The 24,344-nt window shown below is 40.6% G+C and overlaps 1 protein-coding gene and 2 long non-coding RNA genes across 3 annotated transcripts; all 3 read left to right on the forward strand.

The window, feature by feature from the left end:
* The first annotated feature begins 1,194 nt into the window (after window positions 1-1,194).
* Window positions 1,195-7,363, forward strand: LOC116211610 (jacalin-related lectin 4-like). Its single transcript, XM_031546066.1, has 6 exons — window positions 1,195-1,835; window positions 2,585-3,608; window positions 5,004-5,447; window positions 5,587-6,027; window positions 6,187-6,618; window positions 6,915-7,363. Exons 1-6 carry the CDS (start codon window positions 1,321-1,323, stop codon window positions 7,152-7,154), a joined length of 3,096 nt encoding a protein of 1,031 aa, XP_031401926.1. The 5' UTR covers window positions 1,195-1,320; the 3' UTR covers window positions 7,155-7,363.
* A 1,628-nt stretch (window positions 7,364-8,991) lies between these two features.
* On the forward strand, window positions 8,992-9,506 carry LOC116210091. Its single transcript, XR_004157416.1, has 2 exons — window positions 8,992-9,075; window positions 9,441-9,506. It is a non-coding gene; the product is annotated as an uncharacterized LOC116210091 (long non-coding RNA).
* Window positions 9,507-23,420: 13,914 nt separating this feature from the next.
* LOC116210522 lies at window positions 23,421-24,114 on the forward strand. The gene is made up of 2 exons (XR_004157515.1): window positions 23,421-23,657; window positions 23,752-24,114. It is a non-coding gene; the product is annotated as an uncharacterized LOC116210522 (long non-coding RNA).
* Window positions 24,115-24,344: the final 230 nt, after the last annotated feature.

Here is a 24,344-nt window from a genome sequence, read left to right on the forward strand (position 1 = left end):
CATTGCCTTAGCATTTAGGTGCACCCCGTGCCCCTAGACCCGGGTAACTTGCCGGCCCTCGACTTTCGGGTCGTAAAATGGCAAGTGACGACTCCTTCTCACGTGCGTCCGTCGCACGTCCCCGGGAAGGTGGACACTACCAAGCCGCGTTTGCTTAGGCGCGCGCATGCGTGCCCCGAAGAGATGAAATTCGGGTGCGCACACCAACCTCTGGTTTTTTTTTTCTCCCTTGTTTCCCAAATGTTCTAGAGAGAAAGAGAATGCCCCTCTCCCTCTCTCTCTCTCTCTTTGATTTTGAAACAGAAAGAGAGAGAGAAAGGGATGGGTCAGATCGGCGATGGGGGCAACCCCATCAAGGAGCGCTCCTTGAGTGACCTTATCGGAGGCTTTTGAGGGAGCGGTGGCCAGCAGGCTTGCCCCCCATCACCAATCTGCCCTATCTCGCTCTCTCTTCATTTCAAAATCGGAGATAGAGAGAGAGAGGGAGGGAGGCTGATCGGCGGTGGAGCATCTTCTGTAGCCACCGCCCCCAATGCAAGCTCACCAAAGGTGTGGGACATTAGAGACGAGATTGGCTTGTGGTGATGCCCAATCGTTGGTCTTCCCCCACACCCACACCCCCTCCCTCTCAAATCTCAAGTAATTTTGTTTTCTTTTTATTTCAGTTTTGTAAATTTTTATGATTAAATAATATAATACATTATTAAGGAATTTAAAAAAAATCATAAAATGAATCAAAAGTTATTTTTAAATGTTTTTCGTTCAATTTTTAACGGTAGGTTGACAGAAGGGCCAATATGATGTACGTTTAATTGATCAATATTAAAGGTGATGTAAAAAATTACTTGATGTCTGATTTGATAGAACATCAATCTCTAAAGGGGTAAATTATTAGTTTACTCTTTAAATAATGACCCTCATGGGCACTACACCATCCTTTTCTTTTTCACATATACTAGAGGAAACGCACCTGCTCTAGAGCGGCAACATAAAAAATAAAAGGCAGAATATACCAAATAAAAGTAATTTAACTTTAAAATAATTATTAAATTGATTTTTTTAAAATAAATGATGGGGTCAATTAGAATTTTTATATAATAAAAATATAAAAAAATCAAGTTATATTTCGTATTAGGTATGTTATATTTGGTATTAGGTACGGATTCCACGTATAATATGGTCATGCCTTAAAAGTCCTTGCGACAGTCTTCATCTCCCAATCGAATAGCCTTCCCCCATTATCAAAGGACTCAAAGCCCCCTGTACAATTTCATCACATTCCCAAAATTCACTTCAAACACACATCCTTAAGCCTTAGCCATGGCCGGGGAAACCTCGACCCAACCTCCGCCGGCTGTAGCCCCACCCGAGTGGAAGTATGATGTGTTCGTGAGCTTCAGGGGTGAGGACAAGAGGAAGAGCTTCATGTCCCACCTCTTCCGTGCCTTTGAGCGTGCCGAGATCAGTTGCTACCGCGACGTCGACTGGGACCAACGCGGCCGCATCGTGGGACCGATGCTCTTGGAAGCAATCCGTGGCTCGAGGATTGCCCTTGTTCTCTTCACCACCCACTACTCCAACTCTAGATGGTGCCTCGACGAGCTCGTCGAGATAATGAACTGTGACGGGCAGGTGTATAGAGACCACGGCCACATGGTGGTCCCGATCTTCTTTGACGTGGAGGCAACGGACGTCCGGAGGCAGCAAGGGGAGTTCGGGAGATGGTTAGAGAGCAGTGCGGCCAAGCAAGGGGAGGCCAAGGCGGCCGCCTGGCGGGCTGCGCTCTATGAGGCAGGGAACCGATCGGGATTGCATTTACAGAATGACGCCAATGGGTACAACTCCACCTTTAACCTCCACCAACTCGTATATATTCATATTTTGGGTAAATTGCAATATGCAAATATTCCCACTCTGTCAAATTTCTTGGCTTTTTTGGGCCAAACAAATTCCTTTGCAATATGCTGGGTCACGTAATAATTTACGGGGAAGAAAACAAATCACTTCATATTCCTCAACCTTTGGCTGTTTCTTCACTTTAATCCTAGATTATGTTTTCGATTAACCTTGTCCTCGGATAGGGGTCGTGCTGGCCATTTCAATTGCCCAACTCCCCTCTCCATCTACAATCTAGACCTATGCTTTAATCTTTTTTATTTCCAAAAATTAATTCTTATATGAAAAAAATGTGAACTTTTTTTTTCAATGGAAAAGTTGACGTACGGCGAAAGTGAAATAATCGTAAGGTTGAAATCAAAAGTAGTTTCCCTAATCTACCCTAAAAGTGGCTTAGGGTCACACACTAAAATATCTCGACCCGAATAAAGTTAGTGTAGTTTGTTGGTACCCCTGCACTACAAAAAAACAAAAAAAGGCATTTGTAAAGATCTATAAGATCTTTAATCTATAAGATCTGGATTTGGTCATTGAACTTTTATTGTCTTTCCAATTTCATCCTTGAGTGCACTAATTCCTATTTTTTGTGCACATGATATATGATATGATACAGCCATGCATTTAGTAGTATGAATATTTCATACTGTGAAACTATCAGCTAATCCTTTTATCGCATCAACATCATCAGGGATGAATCATTGCTCATTGAGAAAATTGTGGGGCAAATCTTTAGCAAGACTGCCTTCAGGAATTCACCTTACTTCATAAAAGACGCAGTCGGAATAGATGACAGTGCGACCGCTGTGATTTCCTTGTTAGACATCAGCTCGTCTCATGATGTGCGCATCATCGGTTTACATGGGACCAAAGGAATAGGCAAGACAACCTTGGCAAGACTTGTATGCAGCCGTGTTTACAGCAAATTTGAAGGTGTGAGTTTCCTGGAAAACATCGGAGATGCAAAAAAAGGAGATATTATTAAGTTCCAGAAAAGGCTCCTCAATGATGTCTTGAAGGTAAAACACTTGGCATTGGACGAGCAATATTCGAATCGCAACCTTGGTCTGATGAGGGATAAGTTGCGCAACAGGAAGGTACTTCTTGTACTGGATGACGTGAACGAGAAGAATATAGTGACATTACTTGCAGGTGGACGAGGAGGATTGCTTGCTCATGGAAGTCGAATCTTAATAACCACAAAAGATGAGTCGTTGCTGGATGATCTTAAAGTGGACTGCAAGTGCATGGTCTCAGGACTCGGCGAAACAGAATCACTCCAGCTCTTCGGTCGTTATGCGTTCCACGACGGAGATGGTGACCAAGAAGGTTGTGAAGAATTGTCCAGGAATCTTGTTCACTATGCAGGAGGGCTCCCATCAGCCATTATAACTCTCGGCACTTGGCTTTTCGAGAGAAAGAAAGATCAATGGAACAAGTTGTTGCAGCGGTTAGAACGAAATCCTATTTTAGACTATACCGGAGAATGTTTAGAAAATGCGGACTCATTTCTCCATCCTTCTGAATCCGTGGTTGGGCCATGTGGAGAGCATGGTGGGTCTTCTTTTGACGATAAAGCTTATAGTGGCATAAGGCAAATGGAGATTGTCGTGTTCGGGCCGGTTGTTGGGTCTATCCGCATCGACTATGATCATAACGGATCTCTCGTACGTTCATGCAGGCATGGTGAATCCCATGAGGGCCAAACTTCTACGGTTAGTTCATTAGATACTCTGGCATTGTTAATTCCTTTACTCAGGCAGCGGCAGTTGATAGAAACAAATGTATCTATCTATCTATCTATCTATCTATATATATATATATATATATATATATTCGTTAGATTATATAATTCATTCCGGATTTTTATATCATACACCTCGTGTGGACTATATAATTAGTTTAGGAAATTAATGTTATTTTTAACGGAACTTCTACAATTTTGACCTCGTGGCTAAAGTTTGAAATTGGATCTACCAAAGATAGCATTGAGGGTTAATTTGCCCTGATTAGAGATCATCCCGCCTGTGGAAAGTCGATTTTTGCAGGCAGTGTAGGGTATATAAGTCCAAATATAATATGTCCGAACTTTAAAATCCATCTATAGACAAATGAGAAATATCGTTTGAGAAAAATGGTGTTGCTTGCCTAAAGTCAAGAAGTTTTATGTTCGATTCTCGCCAATAGAATCGTTTATACTCTTTTACCTACATTTTCCTCTCTTAGCTTCTAAATCTCCCTCATAATTTGGAAAAAAGAAAAAAGAAAAAAAAGAATATCTTTCAAAGTATTTTATCTTTTTATTTTTTTTAAGGATTCCTGGAATTTCAAAATTTCATATATAAAACACTGGAATTTCAATCATAGTTTAGACTCTACTTTTCCACTGTGTAAAAATAGTCCCCATAGCAGCTTTTGACATCGGCCTTGCCATCGCTTTACTTACTAAAAGAAAAAACTTTATCTTTGAATCTTTTATTTTCGATCTTCTCAAATCTATTTTATTCCTCTCATCTTCTTTTCTTTGATAAGGGGCGGGCCAAGGGGTATTCGTGCAAATGGGATTTGAGCCCATGGCCTCATGGACTATCCATACACACATCCCATGGCCTCGTGCAAATGGGATTTGAGCACATGGCCTCAGTAGATACCAATAATGACATTGCACTTACTATCCAATTCAACCTAAGATTAACTAAATGATCGAGATATGGAAATCCTGAGGAAATATGTCTAAATATAATTCTTAAATAGATCAAGCCGAGATCAACAATATCTTATGAGAAGATTGAACTGGAAGTTTCAGGTAAACTATTATTCCTTTTTTTTTTGGGTAAGGGTAAACCATTATTTCTTTATTATTATTCTTTCTTTTCTCGTTAATATTTGGATTGATTGTGTTATTATCTTTATCCAGTTATTTAGAATCGGTTTCGTCTTCGTGACTTCATGCGATCTAAATCTGAATCAATAGATTCACGTGAATTTTTTTACTTTGTTACTCGTCAATTTTTCTAATACTCGAGATGAGACTCTGTTATCTATTATGCTGCGCTCTCGAGCTAGCGAGTAGCTTATGATATTGATGAACGTCCGGGAACTTCTTGCAGGTTACACTAGATTACCCAGACGAATATTTGACTTCAATCTCCGGCTGTTCAAACACTAATCTCTGCATTATCCAGTCACTCTCGATCCACAGTAACCGAAGGAAATATGGACCATTTGGCGATGAAAATGGGAATCCTTTCTCTTTTCATGATAAACAAATTAAGGACGGAAAGATACTCGGATTCTTCGGGAAGTGTGGTTCCTATGTCAATTCTATCGGAGCATATATTGGGCCAATTTCACATCCATATCCATTCAAAACCATAGGTCCATTTGGTAACCGGGATGGAAATTCTTGGGACGACGGAAAGCATCCAGACATAAGGCAGATCAATGTGGTCTTTGATACAGAAGTTGAGTCTATCAGCATCATTTACGACAATCACGGCCACCGCACAATTCCCTTCACACACGGTGAAAAAGGTGGAGGTGAATTCTACTCGGTATGTTGTCTTAGTGCATATTAGATGAACTGCTCACTTTTCCATAGGTATACTGATGGAGATTTGCGCTTATAAACTACTAATAATACGGAACAATGTGACATAAATGACTTAGATGTATGTTTCATGCTCTTCCTAGGTTAGGTTGGCCTATCCGTATGAATACTTAAGATCGATCTCGGGCTACCTGAGAGAACATCTTGGCAGACTCATTCTACAGTCAATCTCATTCAACAGTAACACAAGAAAGTATGGACCATTTGGTCGGGAGGTTGGGATACCATTCAGTGGTCCTTCAACCGGTGGCAAGATTGTGGGATTCTACGGAAGCTGCAATGGCCATCTTGATTCCATTGGAGCGTATCTTGAACCAGTTTCTCACAAACATCCTATGAGAACTGTCGGACCTTTCGGAGGTGATGGTGGAAGCCCTTGGGATGACGGAAGACGTACCGGTTTAAGGCAAATCATTATCAGGTGTGGAAGCGTGATTGATTCCATTAAATGCGTATACGATGACAATGGAACCTCTTCAGATGGATTGAAACATGGTGCAGATGGTGGCTCCCATTCGCATACGGTTAGTACCTTAAAAAATTTCACACTTGTATCGGTTGGTTTATATTAAATTGTGGACATAATATTTAATTCATTGTGTCTACAATTCTACATATATATATATATATATATATATATATAGCTCTTATGTTGTATATCATCGTGTTATCTTGTTTGACAGATCGAATTGGATTGTGCAAATGAGTATATAACTTCTATTTCTGGCTATTTTGGTGAATGGGGTCCAATGGATCTTCTTTACTCGTTGACATTCCGAAGCAACAAAAGAGTGTACGGTCCATATGGTCCAGAGCAAGGCACATACTTTTCATCCCCACCAAATACTGGAAAGATAGTTGGATTATATGGAAGATCTGGCCAATATCTCGATTGCATTGGGGCATATTTTGCACCAGCTTTTGATCATCTGAACCCAGCCAACACTGTTGGACCATTTGGAGGTGGAAGTGGAGACCCCTGGGACGATGAAAAACATAGAGATGTGCAACAAATCTTTCTTTCTTATGGAACAGTCATTGATGGCATGTGTTGTATTTACGACAAAGGCAAGAAATCAGCACACCGTGGCGGTAGTGGCGGATGTTCATATACGGTATGTTTGACATTTCTAGGTCTTCATCGAATTGGTTGACAAATAATTATGAAGAATGTTGGTTGAAAAATTTGATGGTATATATGCTTCGTTCTTCATTCAAAACATTCTAATTTTTTTCCAATGTTGCATGAGAAAACATGCAAAGTACAAATTGATCTTGTCGTATAGCTTTTACGTTTACATGCATATATAAGCACAAATTCTGAAGTACAATTGACACATATTCTTTATTGATCTTCGGTTTATTGTGCAACACAGTAATAACGCGGTTACTTGGTATCGTGACATTGTAGATTGAGCTGGACTGCCCAAATGAATACTTGACATCAATCTCAGGATATACTGGAGACTTCCTAGGTACTACAGTCGTCAGATCACTCACATTTCAGAGCAATAAGAAGACGCATGGGCCATTCGGCTACAGTGGAGGAACACCTTTTTCGTTCACAACTAGTACCGGGAAACTAGTTGGATTTTATGGACTAAGTGGCAGATACATTAATTCAATTGGAGCATATGTTGATCACTTCTAAGACCAGTAACCTTCCAAAAAAATTGGCTTTCAGAAGGCTGCTCTCTTGTTCAGTTATTTTCTTCCCAACATTTCTCTTCAATTTCTTCTGAATTTGTTTTCCTTTTTGGTGAATAGCCAGGAAACTGAATTCAAGGCGGAAAAAGTTTGTATGACTATTGACAAAATAATTTTGTATGTCTATTTGTTTGTGATCTTTCCGCGTCTTGCTCCCTCACTTTCCACTTCAACCATCCCCTAGCTTATTTGGATTGCGGATCATGGAGGATTATTGTTCAACAAACGTTATCCTTTCTATTAGTTGAGCATCATACGCTTTCTATCTTTTCAGAATTCCAAGGAGAGTTGTAGCGTTCTTGTTTTATATATCATTCAATTGGAATAAAGGCTCGCGCAGAGTGGAACAAAGAATATATGAGTCTTTCTTTGTTTTTTTTTTTTTGTGTGATGGATGATAAGAATTCATTTATGAGTGAAGAACAAAGTACACGGGAGATATACAAAGCATCTCATCATAAATGAACTGAAAGAAAAACAAAACAAAGAAGAAAAGGGACCTAATTAAGTAGGGGTGTGCATGGGTACCGGGTATACCCGGAACCGGTCGGAACCTACCCGATAGGGTAGGGTCCGGGTAGCTCGTATTGAAAATAGGGTAGGGTCCGGGTATTAAAATCAGGAACCGGTGAAAATCGGTTCCGGTTCTGGTTCCTGCTTACAGGGTACTCAAAACCGGAATCGAAACCGGTAACCGGGACCGGATATTTATTAAAAAAAAAAAAAAAGGAGAAAGAGTAAAGTTAACACAACCCTTGGCCCTTGTAGTCCCTCCCTCCCTCTCGCTCTCTCTAGGAATCCGAGAAGACGACAAGAGCCTTCTCTCTCTCTCTCTCTCTGCTGCCGCAACCTACCCTCCCTCCTCCCTCCCTGCGAAGATAGAAGGACCAGAATCGGCGGAGCTGAACCAAAAATGCCAGGACTCCGAGCACCGTCCGATTACTCTCAGGAACCGCCTCGTCATCCCTCTCTCATCGTCAATGCCAAGGTCAATTGCCTCCTTCCTTCGCTTCATTCATGCTTTCAATCCATTTGATCGAAGCAGCTGACAACGATTTGGATGTCGTGTCGCTCTCGCTCTCCATGATTTGTTGCGTTAGTATCGATGATTTCCATTTCTTCACTTCTGGATAGTGCATTACGACTTGCGTGGTGGTTTTGGCTTGATGAACTCATTTCCGAAAACTGAATGATGATCATATGCTTGTGCGCCTTGCTTTTCAAAGCATAGAGCGCGATTTTATATCAGTCAGGACTCTGTTGCTCCGTACAAAATGGAGATTAGATTGTTTGTTGTTTATCTACTGAAAGGCTGTTTGATGTTCCGTATACAGCCCGCGCACACAGTCTCGTTTCCTCGGTGAGCTTTAAGTTCGGAGCTAACATGGGAGCTCCTGATATCTTCTGATATATCCAGCTACAGAAATAGTTGGGTTCGATCACTTCATCCATTCATCATCTCATGCTGCTTCTCTCATTCTCTCCAAATGCCCGAGAGCTGTTTCACTGTCGTTGATTTTGGGTTTCGGCTTTCAATTGAGGAATCTTTCATTGTATTGCTGAACAACTAGCAATCTAGCATGGTAAGAACACTGTTCATGATCTCACTCTCGTTGCTGAAGTTGTTCGATTGCTCTTTCATTGTTCCTGAGCTCGACTAACATATTTAGGTAGTCAACAGAGCTTTAAGTTCATTTTTCTTGCTGCGCTGTCTTTGTGATTCAACAGTTAGTTAATTTCTTCGTCTTTCGGTTAGATTCCTGATGGAGTTTGATTCTCAGGAAGCATTTAAAATGGCAATTCTGCAACCAGGGCCACCGGAAAACTTTGCCCTCCGGATAGTTCAGGAAGTCATAAAACCTCAGGTATTCTCGTTCCCGTCACATTCGCTTACCTGAGCTATCTGGAAAGTTTTCGATATTAGAGAATGATAGCATGAATAAGTGAAAAATCAATCACCGTTTCTGGAGGCACGAGTTTAAGTTCTTGAATGTTCAAACTTCCCATGGAGTAGCACTGTAGCAACGGGATGTTCTCGTCAGAATCTACTAGACCTAATGGTTATTCTTTATTATCAAATTTTAGCATTTCTTGCGGGCCTGTGCGTGGAGGGTTTGGACTACAAGTCTGTAAATACAACACAATGGCTGTAGCTACTAATTAAAACTCTATTTTGGTTTTAAGTGAATATCCGAGTAAAACATAATGAATATAATTTTTTTCTTGACAGAAACGAACAAAGTTAGTGCAAGATGAGAACCAGCTTCTTGAAAATATTCTTCGGACGTTACTACAGGACCTGGTGGTATGTTAGCTTTTCTCCTTTGTTTTTCTAAGAATTATGTTTTCTTACCTTCGCTGTCTAGCTGGCAGATCATGCTGAGTTGGGTAGGGCTCTGATTTACGGTTATGATACTCGCAGGAAAAGAGTTTCTCTGAAGCTTTTATCACAAATAAATCTCTTACTGTTAAAATATGTATGTTTTGCCTTAAATATCATACAACAGGGAGTTTAGTTGTTCCGTTAGTTAGTTTGTTTACCGCAATAGATGCAGTGAAGTAATTGAAACTTGATGTTGGACAGTGAGGGATTGTTGGGGAACATTAAGTTGGGCAAGATGCAATGCTTTTTGCCTTTCACACACGGCATGCTCTGCTCCCTATTCCTAAAATATGTTTTTCTGCACCCTCTTTGTAATCTGTTTACTTGAGCATTTTTTGTTCATTAAGAAAAAACGATATACGAGGGCAAAAAGAAAAAAAGAAAAAATCTAAGCGAGTATGGATATCCATAAACTATTTCATACATATATATACAATCTGTTTTGATCGGAGCTGACACAATTTGGATGCCGTGTCGCTCTCCCATGATTTTGCAAATCGAGTAGATTTCAAATCGGAACAAAAAAATTTACAGGTTCCAACAGGGTACCCGAAACCTGTGGTATAATATAGGTTCCGGATAGGTTCTGGTTCCAGGATTCAACAGGGTAGGGTCCGGTTCCAAAATCTTGGAACCGGTCCCTTACAGGGTAAGGTCCGGGTATCGTGAAAAAGACAGGGTACCCGGAACCGATCACTCCTATAATTAAGTACACAAATCAAATAAAGATGGGGTAACTCTGTGAATAGCAAAATCCTACTGAGACCAAGCTGAAATAAAGGCATGAAGGGTAGAAAATATAGGATTCAACAACCGTAGAATCTCCATCAATGAAAATCACTAACTTTATTCATCTCATCTTATCTGATCTTATATTATTATTTAAGAAAGAGACCTCATAACCATTTTTATTTTTCTATAATCTGATCTTATTATAAAACTCCGCTCCTACTTATTCTCCTATTTTTGTGAAAAAGATATGATGCGAACCCCACGAGACCTGCCGCAAGACCCGACAACAAAGACTGGAAAACGAACCCGAATCGCCAATAGAGATTAAGAGGGATGGAATACTGACCCGATGGTTATAGAAAACCAATAACCAATATTATAAAGGAATGGAATATTGACCCGATGGTTATAGAAAACCAAGAACCAATATTATAAATAGCCGAGAATTACAAGCATCCAAGCTTACAATCAAGGAAGGTTGCCGAAGAACAACTTAGAGGAAAATTCTCACCAGCGTAGTCTGAAAGTCCCTCTAATCAGCTATTCAGCCTCCTTTATATAAGCCTAGGAGAATCTAGAAAATAATAAACTTGGCAACTGGAATATCTTTAATTTCCTAAAAATCGGAATTAATAGAAGAAACTAAATAAAGGCCCCCCCTAGAATATTTGGCAGTCTTTTTATTCCTTCTTCAGCATCTCTTGGCTTTCCTTATGCGTCTACTCTAATCTTGGATGGGCTATTGACCATCTCAAGACAAGTTAATTGGGTAAGGCCCTTTAGGGACCAATTCGAATTAGTTTCCTCTTGGCCCAAAAAACCCGCAAATGAGCTCTCCACAGCTTGCTGGATTTGTCTTGCCTTGCTCGTGTGATTGGTCCAATCGGAACATGTAAGCCTCCGAGATCTTGTGCATCAACTCCCTCTTCACGAATCCCACTTCCGAGCTCGTATGCTTCAACCCCATCATCGTGCCCACGTTCTTCATCACGAAGTCCTTCCGATCTAAGCTCGTCGGTTTAACCCCGAGTCGTATCATTCCCTCTCTCTTCAAAAGGATTCGTCCTCGAATCTGAACCTGTATCAAAGGGAGAAAGATTAGAAACATTAAAAGTCGAACTTACTTGATACTCACCTGGAAGATCAATCTTATAAGCATTGTCATTGATCTTATGTAGAACTTGAAATGGTCCATCTCCACGTGGATTCAACTTGGAATTCCTCAGACTCGGAAATCTCTCCTTCCTTAAGTGAACCCAAACCCAATCTCCAGGTTGAAAAGTGACCCGCTTCCTTCCTTTGTTGGCTCGGGATGCTGCTTGTTCATTCTTCTTCAAAATGTTTTGCCAAGCCTCTTCATGAATCTGCTTCACCAACTCTGCCTTTTTCTTTCCATCAAGATTAGAAAGCTCATTTACAGGTAAAGGAATCAAGTCCAATGGAGTTAGTGGATTAAAACCATAAACAACCTCAAATGGTGAAAACTTTGTAGAAGAATGCACAATCCTATTATATGCAAATTCAACGAATGGAATGCAATCTTCCCAAGCTTTCAAATTCTTTCCAATCACAGCGCGCAACAAAGTGCCCAAGGTTCGATTGACAACCTCGGTTTGTCCATCTGTTTGTGGGTGACAGGTAGTAGAAAACAACAAAGTTGTTCCCAACTTAGCCCACAGAACTCTCCAAAAATGACTCAGAAATTTCGCATCCCTATCACTCACAATCGTCTTAGGGACTCCATGTAAACGCACCACTTCCCTAAAGAAAAGATTTGACACATGAGTAGCATCATCAGTTTTATGACAAGGGATAAAGTGTACCATTTTTGAAAATCTGTCAACAACCACAAAAATAGAATCTCGACCATTCCTAGATCTAGGCAAACCCAAAACAAAATCCATGGAGACATCAATCCAAGGGTGACTCGGAACAGGTAATGGCATGTAAAGTCCATGTGGATGAATTTTCGATTTAGCCTTCTTACATGTGATGCACCTAGAACAAATTCTCTCGACATCTCTTTTCATGTGAGGCCAAAAGAAGTACTCCTTCAGAATGTCCAAGGTCTTAGCAACTCCAAAGTGCCCCATCAACCCTCCCCCATGAGACTCCCTAACAAGTAATTCACGCATGGAACTCTTTGGAATACATAGCCTATTTTCACGAAATAAATATCCCTCATGCCTATGAAACTTATCAAACACTCCCTTTTCACAGGCAGCAAACATAGCAGCAAAATCAGGGTCATGCTCATACAACTCCTTAAAATGCTTGAACCCAAGAAACTTAGCTCCAAGAGTTGAAACAAGGGCATACCTGCGAGATAAGGCATCGGCTACCACATTCTCCTTACCTTGCTTGTATTGGATCACATATGGGAACATCTCAATGAACTCAATCCAACGTGCATGTCTGCGATTCAACTTACCTTGTCCTTTCAAGTGTTTCAGTGATTCATGGTTTGTGTGAATGATGAACTCCTTAGACCACAAGTAGTGCTGCCACGTTTCCAGTGCTCTCACCAACGCATATAACTCCTTGTCGTAGATAGAGTAGTTCAAAGCGGCCCCTTTAAGCTTCTCACTGAAATAGGCAATGGGCCTCCGGTCTTGCATAAGTACAGCACCTACACCAATTCCAGAAGCATCACATTCGATTTCAAAAGGTTTAGAGAAATCTGGTATAAGTAGCAATGGAGCTGAACTTAGCTTTTCTTTTAATGTATCGAAAGCCTTCTCTTGCTCTTCTCCCCACTTGAACCCAACATCCGTCTTGATGATTTCTGTCAAAGAAGCAGCAATGGTACTGAAGTTCGGCACGAACCTTCGATAGAATCCCGCTAGGCCGTGGAAACTCCTCACTTCAGAGATAGTGGTAGGTGTAGGCCAATCCTTGATTGCCCTTACCTTCTCTTTATCGACCTCCACACCCCTAGAACTAACAACGAAACCAAGAAAAACAACTTTATCCAAGCAAAAGCTACACTTCTTGAGATTAGCATACAGCTTCTCACGTCTTAATGACTCAAGGACACTTCTCAAATGTTCAACATGGTCATCCAAACTCTTGCTATATATCAGGATGTCATCAAAATAGACAACCACAAATTTCCCAATGTAAGCACGCAAAACATGATTCATAAGACGCATAAAAGTGCTGGGTGCATTAGTTAAACCAAATGGCATTACCGTCCACTCATACAATCCATGCTTGGTTTTAAAAGCTGTTTTCCATTCATCACATTCTTTCATTTGAATCTGGTGGTACCCACTCTTCAAATCAATCTTAGAAAATATAACGGAACCGTGCAATTCATCCAACATGTCATATAATCGAGGAATGGGATGTCGATATTTTACCGTGATCTTGTTCACAGCTCTACAATCGACACACATTCTCCAAGTCCCGTCTTTCTTTGGAACGAGCAGAACAGGAACAACGCATGGGCTCATACTTTCTCGAACATGTCCTTTGGCCAATAGCTCCTCAACTTGCCTCTGAAGTTCTTTAGCCTCTTCCATACTACTTCGATAGGCCGGTCGGTTTGGAATAGAAGCTCCTGGAATAAGATCAATCTGATGCTCAATCCCTCTTATTGGTGGTAGTCCCTGCGGCATTTCTTCAGGAAAGACATCTTCGAATTCCTGCAAGAGAGAAATAGCAACACTAGGCAAAGTAGAGTCAAGGTCAGAAATAGAAAGATAGACCTCCTTGTACAAGAACAAGATCATCGGTCTATTAGCCTTATAAGCACCCTTAAGCTCTCTTTCTTTTGTATAAAAACTCAACTTCCTCTCCTTTTTTTCTGAACTCTCCATCTTTTCACACTTGTTTTTCACATTCTCTCCACTTTCTTTTCTCTCAAGATCACTCTCTTTCTCTTTTTGTTTTTCAGCCACTTTCTCACTCTTCTCACTAAGAGACCTTTTAATTCGAATCTGATCCTCAAACACTTGAGTCGGTGTCAAGGGTGCAAGTGTTACTTTCTTCCCGTCCTTTACAAATGAATATCGGTTCCTATACCCATCATGTATCACTCTCCTGTCGAACTGCCATGGTCTCCCGAGCAACATATGGCTAGCACTTATTGGTACAACATCACAAAGAACCTCATCCCGGTACTTTCCAATACAAAAGGACACAAGAACCTGTTTATTTACCTTCACTTCACCGCATTCATTCAGCCACTGGAGTTTGTACGGCTTGGGATGTTTTTGGGTATGCAAACCGAGCTTTTCTACCATCAACTTGCTGGCCACATTCACGCAACTTCCTCCGTCAATAATTAACCCACACACACGATCCTTCACATGGCAACGAGTGTAGAAGATATTCTCCCTTTGCACCTCATCACCATCCTCTCAAACTTGAACATGTAGGGCTCGCATGATAACTAAGGCTTGACCTTCAACCGCATGCTCGACGTCACTAGCATCTTCGAGTGGATGCATGGAATCACTATCTTCTTCTTCTTCAGTCTCGATATCCCTACTCTACATCATAATCATGGTCCGCTTGTTTGGACATTGGGAAGCAATGTGACCCGAGCCCAAACAACGAAAACACTTGATATCACGATTTCTTTGAGGTTCAGAAAAAGTTTTACCCTTATCCTTGTTGTTGGCTTGGGTCTTGTAGGTGTCTCCCTTTGGCTTATAATCAGTCTTCTCGTCCGGTTTCGTAGAAGAACCCCACTTCGATCTCCAAGACACTGAACCAGAAGCTTCTACCTTTGAAGATGTTCGACCCCCTCTCTTGAGCTGCCTCTCAACCTTCATGGCCATGTGTACCACGTCGTCAATCTCCACGTAATGTTGCAGCTCAACTACATTGGCAATCTCCCGATTAAGGCCACAGATGAATCGAGTCATGGTTGCTTCTCAGTCCTCCTCAACATTACCACGTATCATGGCTATTTCCATCTCCTTGTAATAATCCTCCACCGACTTGGAACCTTGCCTCAGACTTTGCAACTGCAAGTGCAAGTCCCGATAATAATGGGCAGGAACAAACCTTCTTCTCATTACTGCTTTCATTTCCTCCCAAGTATCAATACGAGGCTCACGATTCCTGCGTCTACTCACAGTTAATTGGTCCCACCAAACAATGGCATAATCGGTGAAAGCAACTGCAGCCAATTTAACTTTCTTTTCCTCTGAATAATTATGACAATCAAACACAAGCTCAACCTTCCTCTCCCATTCAATGTAAACATCGGGGTCGTTTTTACCTTGGAATGGAGGTATGATCAGCTTAATCGAACCTGTGTTATGGTCCACGGCGTCTCTTCTCCGGTGCTCCCTACGAACGAAATGCCTTGGTCTGCCTCCTCTTCCTCTACCTCTCCCCCAAGTGGCATCGGAGGCCACTTCCTCTTCTTCATCATATGCTTCTTCATCAAAATTATCAACGGGTGGTTGTCGGTGGGGTCTCCTAATCCGTGGCACGGGCGCAGGTTGAAGCCGTTCCAACCGTTCGTCTTGCCTATCCAACCTTTCTCGGAATTCACCGAAAACCATGTTCATACGCTCAAACTGTTGTTGCATGGCTCGTAACGTCATGTTCAGATCAGGCCCTCTGTCGTCCCCACTATTTTCCTGTGACATGATAAAATATGCAATTATAGGATCCTCACGCGCTCCCTCACGTGTTTACACTCAGCTAGATGCCACTCAAAACACTCGTGTTTTCACTCAAAATAGGCTTTTATCCTCTGATGTTCTCACACACTCCTGCCTTTTTCCTCTCTTAATTTCCTCTTCAAAGTTCTAGGGCAACTAATCAATCCGATCGCAAAGCGGAAAACGAGTTCAACACGAACAACTTATAATATTAGATCCCGAAAAAAAAAACTATATTTTGATCCAAAGAAAATGATATGACACAATCTGACCCAACGACGTAGTTTATGGATTGATAGAAGATACTGAGTACGGAAGAGCTACTATGACAGGTCAACTTAACGCCAAGACGATTAGAACACAAAGACAACAAGTTGTGCAATAAATTCTTCGCCCATGAAGACAGCAAATGGTGCTACGAACAACACTTAATGATATCTCCTTTTTTTTTGCACTTTTTTCTTTCTTTTTTTTTCTTTTTTCCTTTTTTTCGCACTTTTTCTTTCTTCTTTTTTTTTATTTTTCCTTTTTTTTTTGACGATTGAGATAGCTAAGAACAGATCAGACAAGATTAATGGAAAGGATAGAAATGAAAGCTATATCTAAAGATTCTAGAATGAAGAAAAAGAAACCTCGATTTGGAGCTTAGGCTCTGATACCAAATGATGCGAACCCCACGAGACCTGCCGCAAGACCCGACAACAAAGACTGGAAAACGAACCCGAATAGCCAATAGAGATTAAGAGGGATGAAATACTGACCCGATGGTTATAGAAAACCAACAACCAATATTATAAAGGAATGAAATATTGACCCAATGGTTATAGAAAACCAAGAACCAATATTATAAATAGCCGAGAATTACAAGCATCCAAGCTTACAATCAAGGAAGGTTGCCGAAGAACAACTTAGAGGAAAATTCTCACCAGCGTAGTCTGAAAGTCCCTCTAATCAGCTATTCAGCCTCTTTTATATAAGCCTAGGAGAATCTGGAAACTAATAAACTTGGCAACTGGAATATCTTTAGTTTCCTAAAAACCGGAATTAATAGAAGAAACTAAATAAAGGCCCCCTAGAATATTTGGCAGTCTTTTTATTCCTTCTTCAGCATCTCTTGGCTTTCCTTATGCGTCTACTCTAATCTTGGATGGGCTATTGACCATCTCAAGACAAGTTAATTGGATAAGGCCCTTTAGGGACCAATTCGAATTAGTCTCCTCTTGGCCCAAAAAACCCGCAAATGAGCTCTCCACAACTTGCTGGATTTGTCTTGCCTTCGCTCGTGTGATTGGTCCAATCGGAACATGTAAGCCTCCGAGATTTTGTGCATCAGCTCCCTCTTCACGAATCCCACTTCCGAGCTCATGTACTTCAGCCCCATCATCGTGCCCACGATCCTCATCACGAAGTCCTTCCGACCTAAGCTCGTCGGTTTGACCCCAAGTCGTATCAAGATAACACTTTACTTAATTAATTACAGTTACCAAATATCCACAAATTAATTCATAATTTTCATAAAATCAAAAATCGAGATTGTATAAAAGCAGAGCTAAATATTAAAGGAAACAATCCTTAGAAAACTGTTGAAATTTTGAACTTAAAATGGCGAATTAAGGACCAAGAGATCACGCAAAGCAAAAGGATATAAATATAAATATCTTCCATGAATGACTCATTATTATTCAAATTTCAAAGAGATATGGTTGTTCAGGTCTTAGATACTTAAGAATATATTGGATTTTTTCACCGAAAAGAGGAAAATATATTGGATTTTATTATTTTCTATATTGGTTCCCACCGCCACGGGCTACCGATGTAATAGCTAATTAAGCTGGGAATTATGAAGCGGGTTATCAAACTCTGCCAACAACCTAGTGGGTTCATCGATGAAGGCACACGGTTTCGAAATATTGGAACGACACTCTGCAATTATGGTGTTGAATTTCCAGTGAGGAGAAGAGACATGTATGCATCTATTGTCTACTCTCTCGGTGAAATATGCTCTCTGGGCCCTTTTCTATTATCTTTCTCTTTGCCTAACGTTGTGCTGTGTTCCCCCCTTGCAGATATGGACCGATTATCTCGGTGAAACTTTCTCGAACTTTCAGTGGATACAGTAAAACAAACTCATTATTCTTTGTGTGTGTGAAGAAAAGAATTGACTGGGTATAATTAAAAAAAAAAAAAAGATAGAGACGACTACTATATTTTGAATTTGCAATATCTTCTGCATAATTCCACCAACCCGAGTGATGGAAATCTCTTCAGAATTTAGAAGAGAATATTTGATATGAAATAATTCTATTCTAAATTACTAGGAAGATTTTATTAGGGAAAATAGGCGGTATTCTTCATTCGCGTCTGGAAGGTATTGTGCAAAAACAATTGCAATCTCGAATTTCTAGATAAAATTACCGTATATTTCTGGGCCTTGATCATTTTGTGATTCTATGGAACAATTTTTGTTTTGAATTGAATTATCAATCTCAGTGAGTTAAATATTTATGCATGCCAATGTCTGATGATGTCTTGACGGAATCTTTTGAAGAATTCCCCTATGCGTGTTGGTTCAGTCACGTTCATTCATGTGATTGAATTCTACCGGGGAAATTGCAATATTGTTCTCTCTTTTTGTCATCTTGAGTTTTCATAAGAGTGAGATTGCAAGTCAAGTTCAGGATCATGACAAGGACGATTCTTTGGATAAGATGTACCCCAATGCTATGAAAGCATCGAGGCTTTCCCGGAAGATAGGGCCACTCACTGCATATATATCACACATAGTGGTTCTGTTTCTTTGTTCTTCGACATCCTGGCAGACTGTTTTTCATTTGAAAAGGAAGTCATGTAATCGCGTCGCTGCAGATGAGCAACCTGATTAACGCCAAACGTGTTGATGGCTATCTAACTCAGTTCAAGGAAGACAAGATCGATCGTTGTCAGACTTCTCGAATGGTGAGCATGTTAAAGATGTGAAGTTTGGATCAATCCAACTTATCTTCATTGATGCAAATTGACTCAGTAAATAGGCCGTAGCCTTTACATGAAAAGGAAAATAATTAATCAAGATTTCAAGAGGCAAAAGATGATTCTCCTACTTTGCTTAATGACCCGAAGTTAGAAACAGAAAATGGTGGCATTTGTGTCTGTCAAGAAGCCTTGACCATCAAAACCAACTAATGCGGATCGTCATCTCAAGGATGCTAGAATGGAAGATGAGGGAGAAGATCCAATCCCCAGTATCCCATTAAATATCTTTTTTACTTCTCTTGATCGAATCGACCACCTCTTATTTTTGAATTTGCCGAAGTGATCCTGTATTTGTGTATTCAATGATTCACATATCTTTTCGAATTCAAATATCTTACTTGATTATTACGTTTGATAACGAGCTCAAACTTAGATCTTTGAAAAATGCTAAGAACCCGGGTAACTCACATCAAAATACAGGGTTGATTGGGCTTGTTTCTTCAGCAAGACTCGGTTGATCCGAATAGCCCCAACTTTCGATATGAATTGGCTAACCAACAATTCTCTAGATGTTGCAATAACATCAGTAGACTCACATATCCTATTTCACAGCTTGTTGAGTAAGGCCAGAGGGGTCGAACCATGTATATTGTGCCTTTATTTTTCTGGTTATCGGTCACATTCTTTGTTGTTTGCTGTTTGCATTTCAACTGGTACTTAGAAAATGCTATGGATCGTAAACTGACATTGGACCAAATTCCTCATTAACGCAAATTTGGTGAAAGAGAGGACTTGACTGTACACGACATCCTCGACATTTACGCCCATGATGAAGTCGGCATGGAAATAGCTCTTGATGCACTGCACGGAGTGCCTGCCCACATCATTAAAGCTTGAGGCTGTCGAGATATGTCTGCACATCACACGTGTTGAAGAGCGCATCCCTTTCGCCATATACCTGATGAAAATCGGCAGGTCCTGAGGGATTGTTAGGCAAGTTGTAGGCCAAGGGCGCTGCATGGTATTGAATTTCCTAAGGAGATGTACGGTGCCACTGATTTCCAATGAGATGAAGAGGCGGGAAATGCAACTTGTCACGATACTGCTACTCTCTCTATGATTTCCACTGATTTCTTTTCTTTTTTTCTCCTAGTTTCCTGCTTCAATCTCCCGTTGTAGCTATTGATTGTCCGATGAAATTTTTTCGAATAATTGCTAGGGCCCGTGCAATGGCTTCAAAACTAGTTTTTAACTAATTTGCCCCTTAGCATGAAAACTGTATGTCATTCTTTCTTGTGACCCAAGTCAGAATCATACAAAAACAAAAAGATTTCAAAGAGATATTGGCTGTTCAGATTTTAGATACTTTAGAATATCCATTGGATACCCACTGCACTAACAACCATTGATATTTTGCAGGCCGATGATTGAGGAAACTCCCCATTCTTGTTTATCTCTTCAAGTGCAAATGGTGAATGGGGGACATGTAACCCATGTACACTGTCTGGGGATTTGCTGTGATTAAGAGCACCGTAGGGACACATCAGCTATCGAGCAGTAATTGCAAATTAGTTTTTCTGCCAGCCAGCAACTTGGTGGCATGAGCCGGGAAGATGTTCCATCAACCGTTTGGTGTCTGCACCATGAACAAAGAGGGAAAAAAAAAAAAAAAAAAAAAAAGCATCCCACGGTGGCAAAAAGAAGTTGCATCCACCAATAGTTCGATTCAATTGTTCGAAGTCCTCATGGGAGCAAGCACTTGGATATATTTGGTATGATAAATCACCTTATATGCCGGTTTCATATTCTGTTGTTCAAGGGAGGTTTACGTGCTTTTGATTGCTTCATTGCTTTGAACTCGGCTTTGACTTTTAATGGATAAGCCAGGATCCTCGAAGGTTACTTGTTTTGATGTGCAATTCGATTGAATCTAAGACTGTGATGTGATTCGTGAAGTTCTGAACATTATTGCAAAGTCGAGTTAACAGCACAATTCCGAGAAATCACAGGAGAGATGCCTCCTAATTACGCTGGTTGTTGAGTGAAGCAAGGCAAATCTAGCTAGAGGGCTTTGACTTAGTCACGGGGGCGGATCAGATACAAGTAGGTAGGAATATATCAATGATATATTGGTCTATAAATGGGTGGACCCAAAACTCGTTTTAAAGCTGTTGGTTGCACTACTGCTTAGAAGTTTGAGTACATGTCCAGTAGAAACTTTATTAATGATGTAGAAATTACTTCTGAGGTGAAAGTAGTAGTGGATGGAAGGCCTCCTGTTATATCCAGCACGTTCTTGAGGTTGCCCTAGTCCATCTATCCAGTGAGTTACCTCATCTTCAATTCTACCAAGTCTTCAATGCTTCTATCTTCTCTTTTCACCAAACAGAAACTCAAACTCTGGTTTTTCTCAACTTGTCTTTCCTTCTCTCTCTCTCCTTGAAGCAGGGGCCTTGTGACCTTCATGAAGCTTCCACCGGAGACATCCTCGCTTTCTTCTCCCTTTGCTTGGTGATCTTCCGGTGACACCATCATATGGTTTCACACCTTATACAATGATGATCTCTAGCTGTTCAAATACATATGGGATCCAGACCACTTGAGTTGCTGCAATTAGTTGCCATGCCATGAACAACCAAAACTAAGCCAAAACTAGCTTTCACCCACCACCTCCACTTGTGCTCTCCTAAAGAAGCAGGCAGAGGAGAAATTCATTAATAACGGATCTTCGGTTACACTCTTCAATGTTGGGGATTCCAAGCGTCATGCGTTCTTCTCATCAAACTTTTTTTATCGTGCAAACCCTATAATAAAATGTGGTAGCTGATGGCAATTGAAAGCCAGGACAGTGTCCATCATCTGTTTAGTCCTCACCTCCTCGTTGATAACATTGGAAGAAACTAGTTCTATTAAGTGGGAGGCCAAGGGGCGGCAGCGGTTGATAGCTCTGGTCTTTTGGTATTTTTAGTATCTATCTCTATTTTCATTCCGATCTCCAGTCAGATGAAAAAGTTTCAACCGAAGTTTCAATTATGATCCCCTCAAATTCAATCATCTGCCAAGTCCAATTTCTTCAATTCCTATTCGATGAAATGCCTCGTTTTGATTCAAAGTGAGATTTTAAAATTTTACTTTAACTTAATTCTACCCACATCAAAACAAAATAACTCATATAAAGTCAAAGGATGGGCCACATACATAACCATTTATAAATCAAAATCTGATTTTAAGATGTTACTTACAAATCAAAGGTTGTGCTGGGTTTGGTTTGGTCATGTAAACATCATCATTTTCTATATTATCCTATGGAGAGTGCTTGGAGTTGGATATATACACCATGGCTTGATCCTGATTAAAATGCAATCCAAACAACACCAAGCCATGTGGGGTGGAATGACCTGCTATCGAATCCTACCCTATATCCTAACTACCAAACAGAGCATTCTTTGCGGCTCTGTCCTTGAATGGAACACAAGGGAGTGAATGAAACTTAAGGAGTCACGAACTCGGACTACTCAATTCCTCGTTTGAGTTTCTTTCGTCTCTGATTAAAATGCTCCACTACTACTCTCGTCTCAGTAGTTCTTTCTACTTCGGGATAGTTAGCAACTTTTTCCGGGGGACCTCCATCGCCTTCAACAGCTCGAAAAGAGGTTCCAAGAGAAGATGAGGGAACTTGAGATGATGGACTGGGGTGACCTCGAGAACATGTTGGACATGAAGGAAGCGCTCCGCTACTACTCTCGTCTCAGTAGTTCTTTCTACCTCAGGCTAGTTAACAAGTTTTTCCGGGGGACCTCAATCAGCTTCAACAGCTCGAAAAGAGGTTCCACTCTACCCGTTTATAGACCAACAAATCGTTGAAATGTGTGTTCTTACTCATGTTTTGTTTTCTCCTCTCGGCTTTCACTTACCGCGTAAGTATTCAACCCAATATACGGGATTGGCCTAGAAACTTGTCAAGCCCAACCTTCGGCCAAAATGCTTAAACCCAAGTTGCTAGTAATTCCATAGGTTGATATTTATAAACCACTTCACTAACACCTTCTCCCATCAATGTGAGATTTTGGGTTGTTACAATTATTTCTCTCCTATTTCATAGAAAATTATTGAAATAAAAGAAATGAAAGAAAATCCAATATTCTGTCACCTCAAAAATTCTTTTTATTATATTAACTATCCACTATCTGTTTCTTAAAATTAATAAATTTTAAGAGAATCAAAAAGTCGAAATAATTTTTTAAAAATAACAATCTTTTAGTTAGAATAAAAGACGCATGAGGTTCGCGCATGCGTATAATTATTCAAAATTTTAATTTAAAAACGTACGTGACAATCTACATTATATTTGAATATATACTATATCAGATACGATTTTATGGCCAAAAAAAAGAAAAACAAAAAGATACGAAACAATTCCGGGACGGTTGGTGGAACCACCGACCTATTGACTTTAAAAGGGCAGTTCCATCATTCTATCCTCCCCACCCCTTCCCTTGCAGGCTTGCAGCTTCTCCTTCCCGCCAAGTTTCTCATAAACCGAACGGATCGAGCAGAAGGGAACCACAAACTAACTTCCTTCACAAATATAATCAGATGGATTTGGTGGAAGCCCTTGGGTTCTCGATCTTCTTATCTGTCACATAACCAGCGAGGACCCCGAGCCCGAAGAACAGGATGGCAGAATCAAGCGTGTCAAACCTTGTTCGGAAGATCGAACTTCTCTTTGTTGGTCCAGGTAAAGGTATTATTAGAAACTTTTGTCTATTCAGTATTACAGATCATTGTTGTACAAGCGTTTTCTCTTCTTTTCTTTTTTTTTTGCATAACAGTGATTTTCTCCGGGAGCCCATGAAGTCTGTTTGAAGTGGATGGGTTCAGAGGAAACTGGAAGTTGATCAGAGCATATCCTCTGGACTTTTCGGCAATGTTTGAAGATCTCAACCAGCGAGTTCGATTCAACTGTTTGAAGACCTCATGGGATCAAGCAGTTGGATATGTTTGGTACGATAACTCACCTTTTATGTTGGCTACATATTCTGCTGTCAAAGGAGGTTTATGTGCTTTTGATTGCTGCATTCGTTTGGACTCAGCGTCTACTTTTTAGGGGGAAAAAACCAGGATCATTGAATTGGTATACTCGTTTTGATGTGCAATTCGATTGAATGAAAGACTATGGCGTGAAGTTCTGAAAATTATTGGAAGGTCGAGTTAATAGCACAATTACAAGAACCCACGGGAGAGATGCCTCCTGATTATGTAGGCTGCTGACTGAAACAAGGCAAATCTAGCTAGAGGGCTTGGTTGAGTCAAGAGAACAGACCAGATACAAGTAGGTACATATCAATGATTTATTGGTCTTTAAATGGATAGACGCCCAAACTCATTTTGGAGCTGTTGGTACTGGGGACAGCCTGCACAGCTT

This window comes from Punica granatum, chromosome 6, assembly GCF_007655135.1.
Source record: "Punica granatum isolate Tunisia-2019 chromosome 6, ASM765513v2, whole genome shotgun sequence".
NCBI classification, from domain to species: Eukaryota; Viridiplantae; Streptophyta; class Magnoliopsida; order Myrtales; family Lythraceae; genus Punica; species Punica granatum.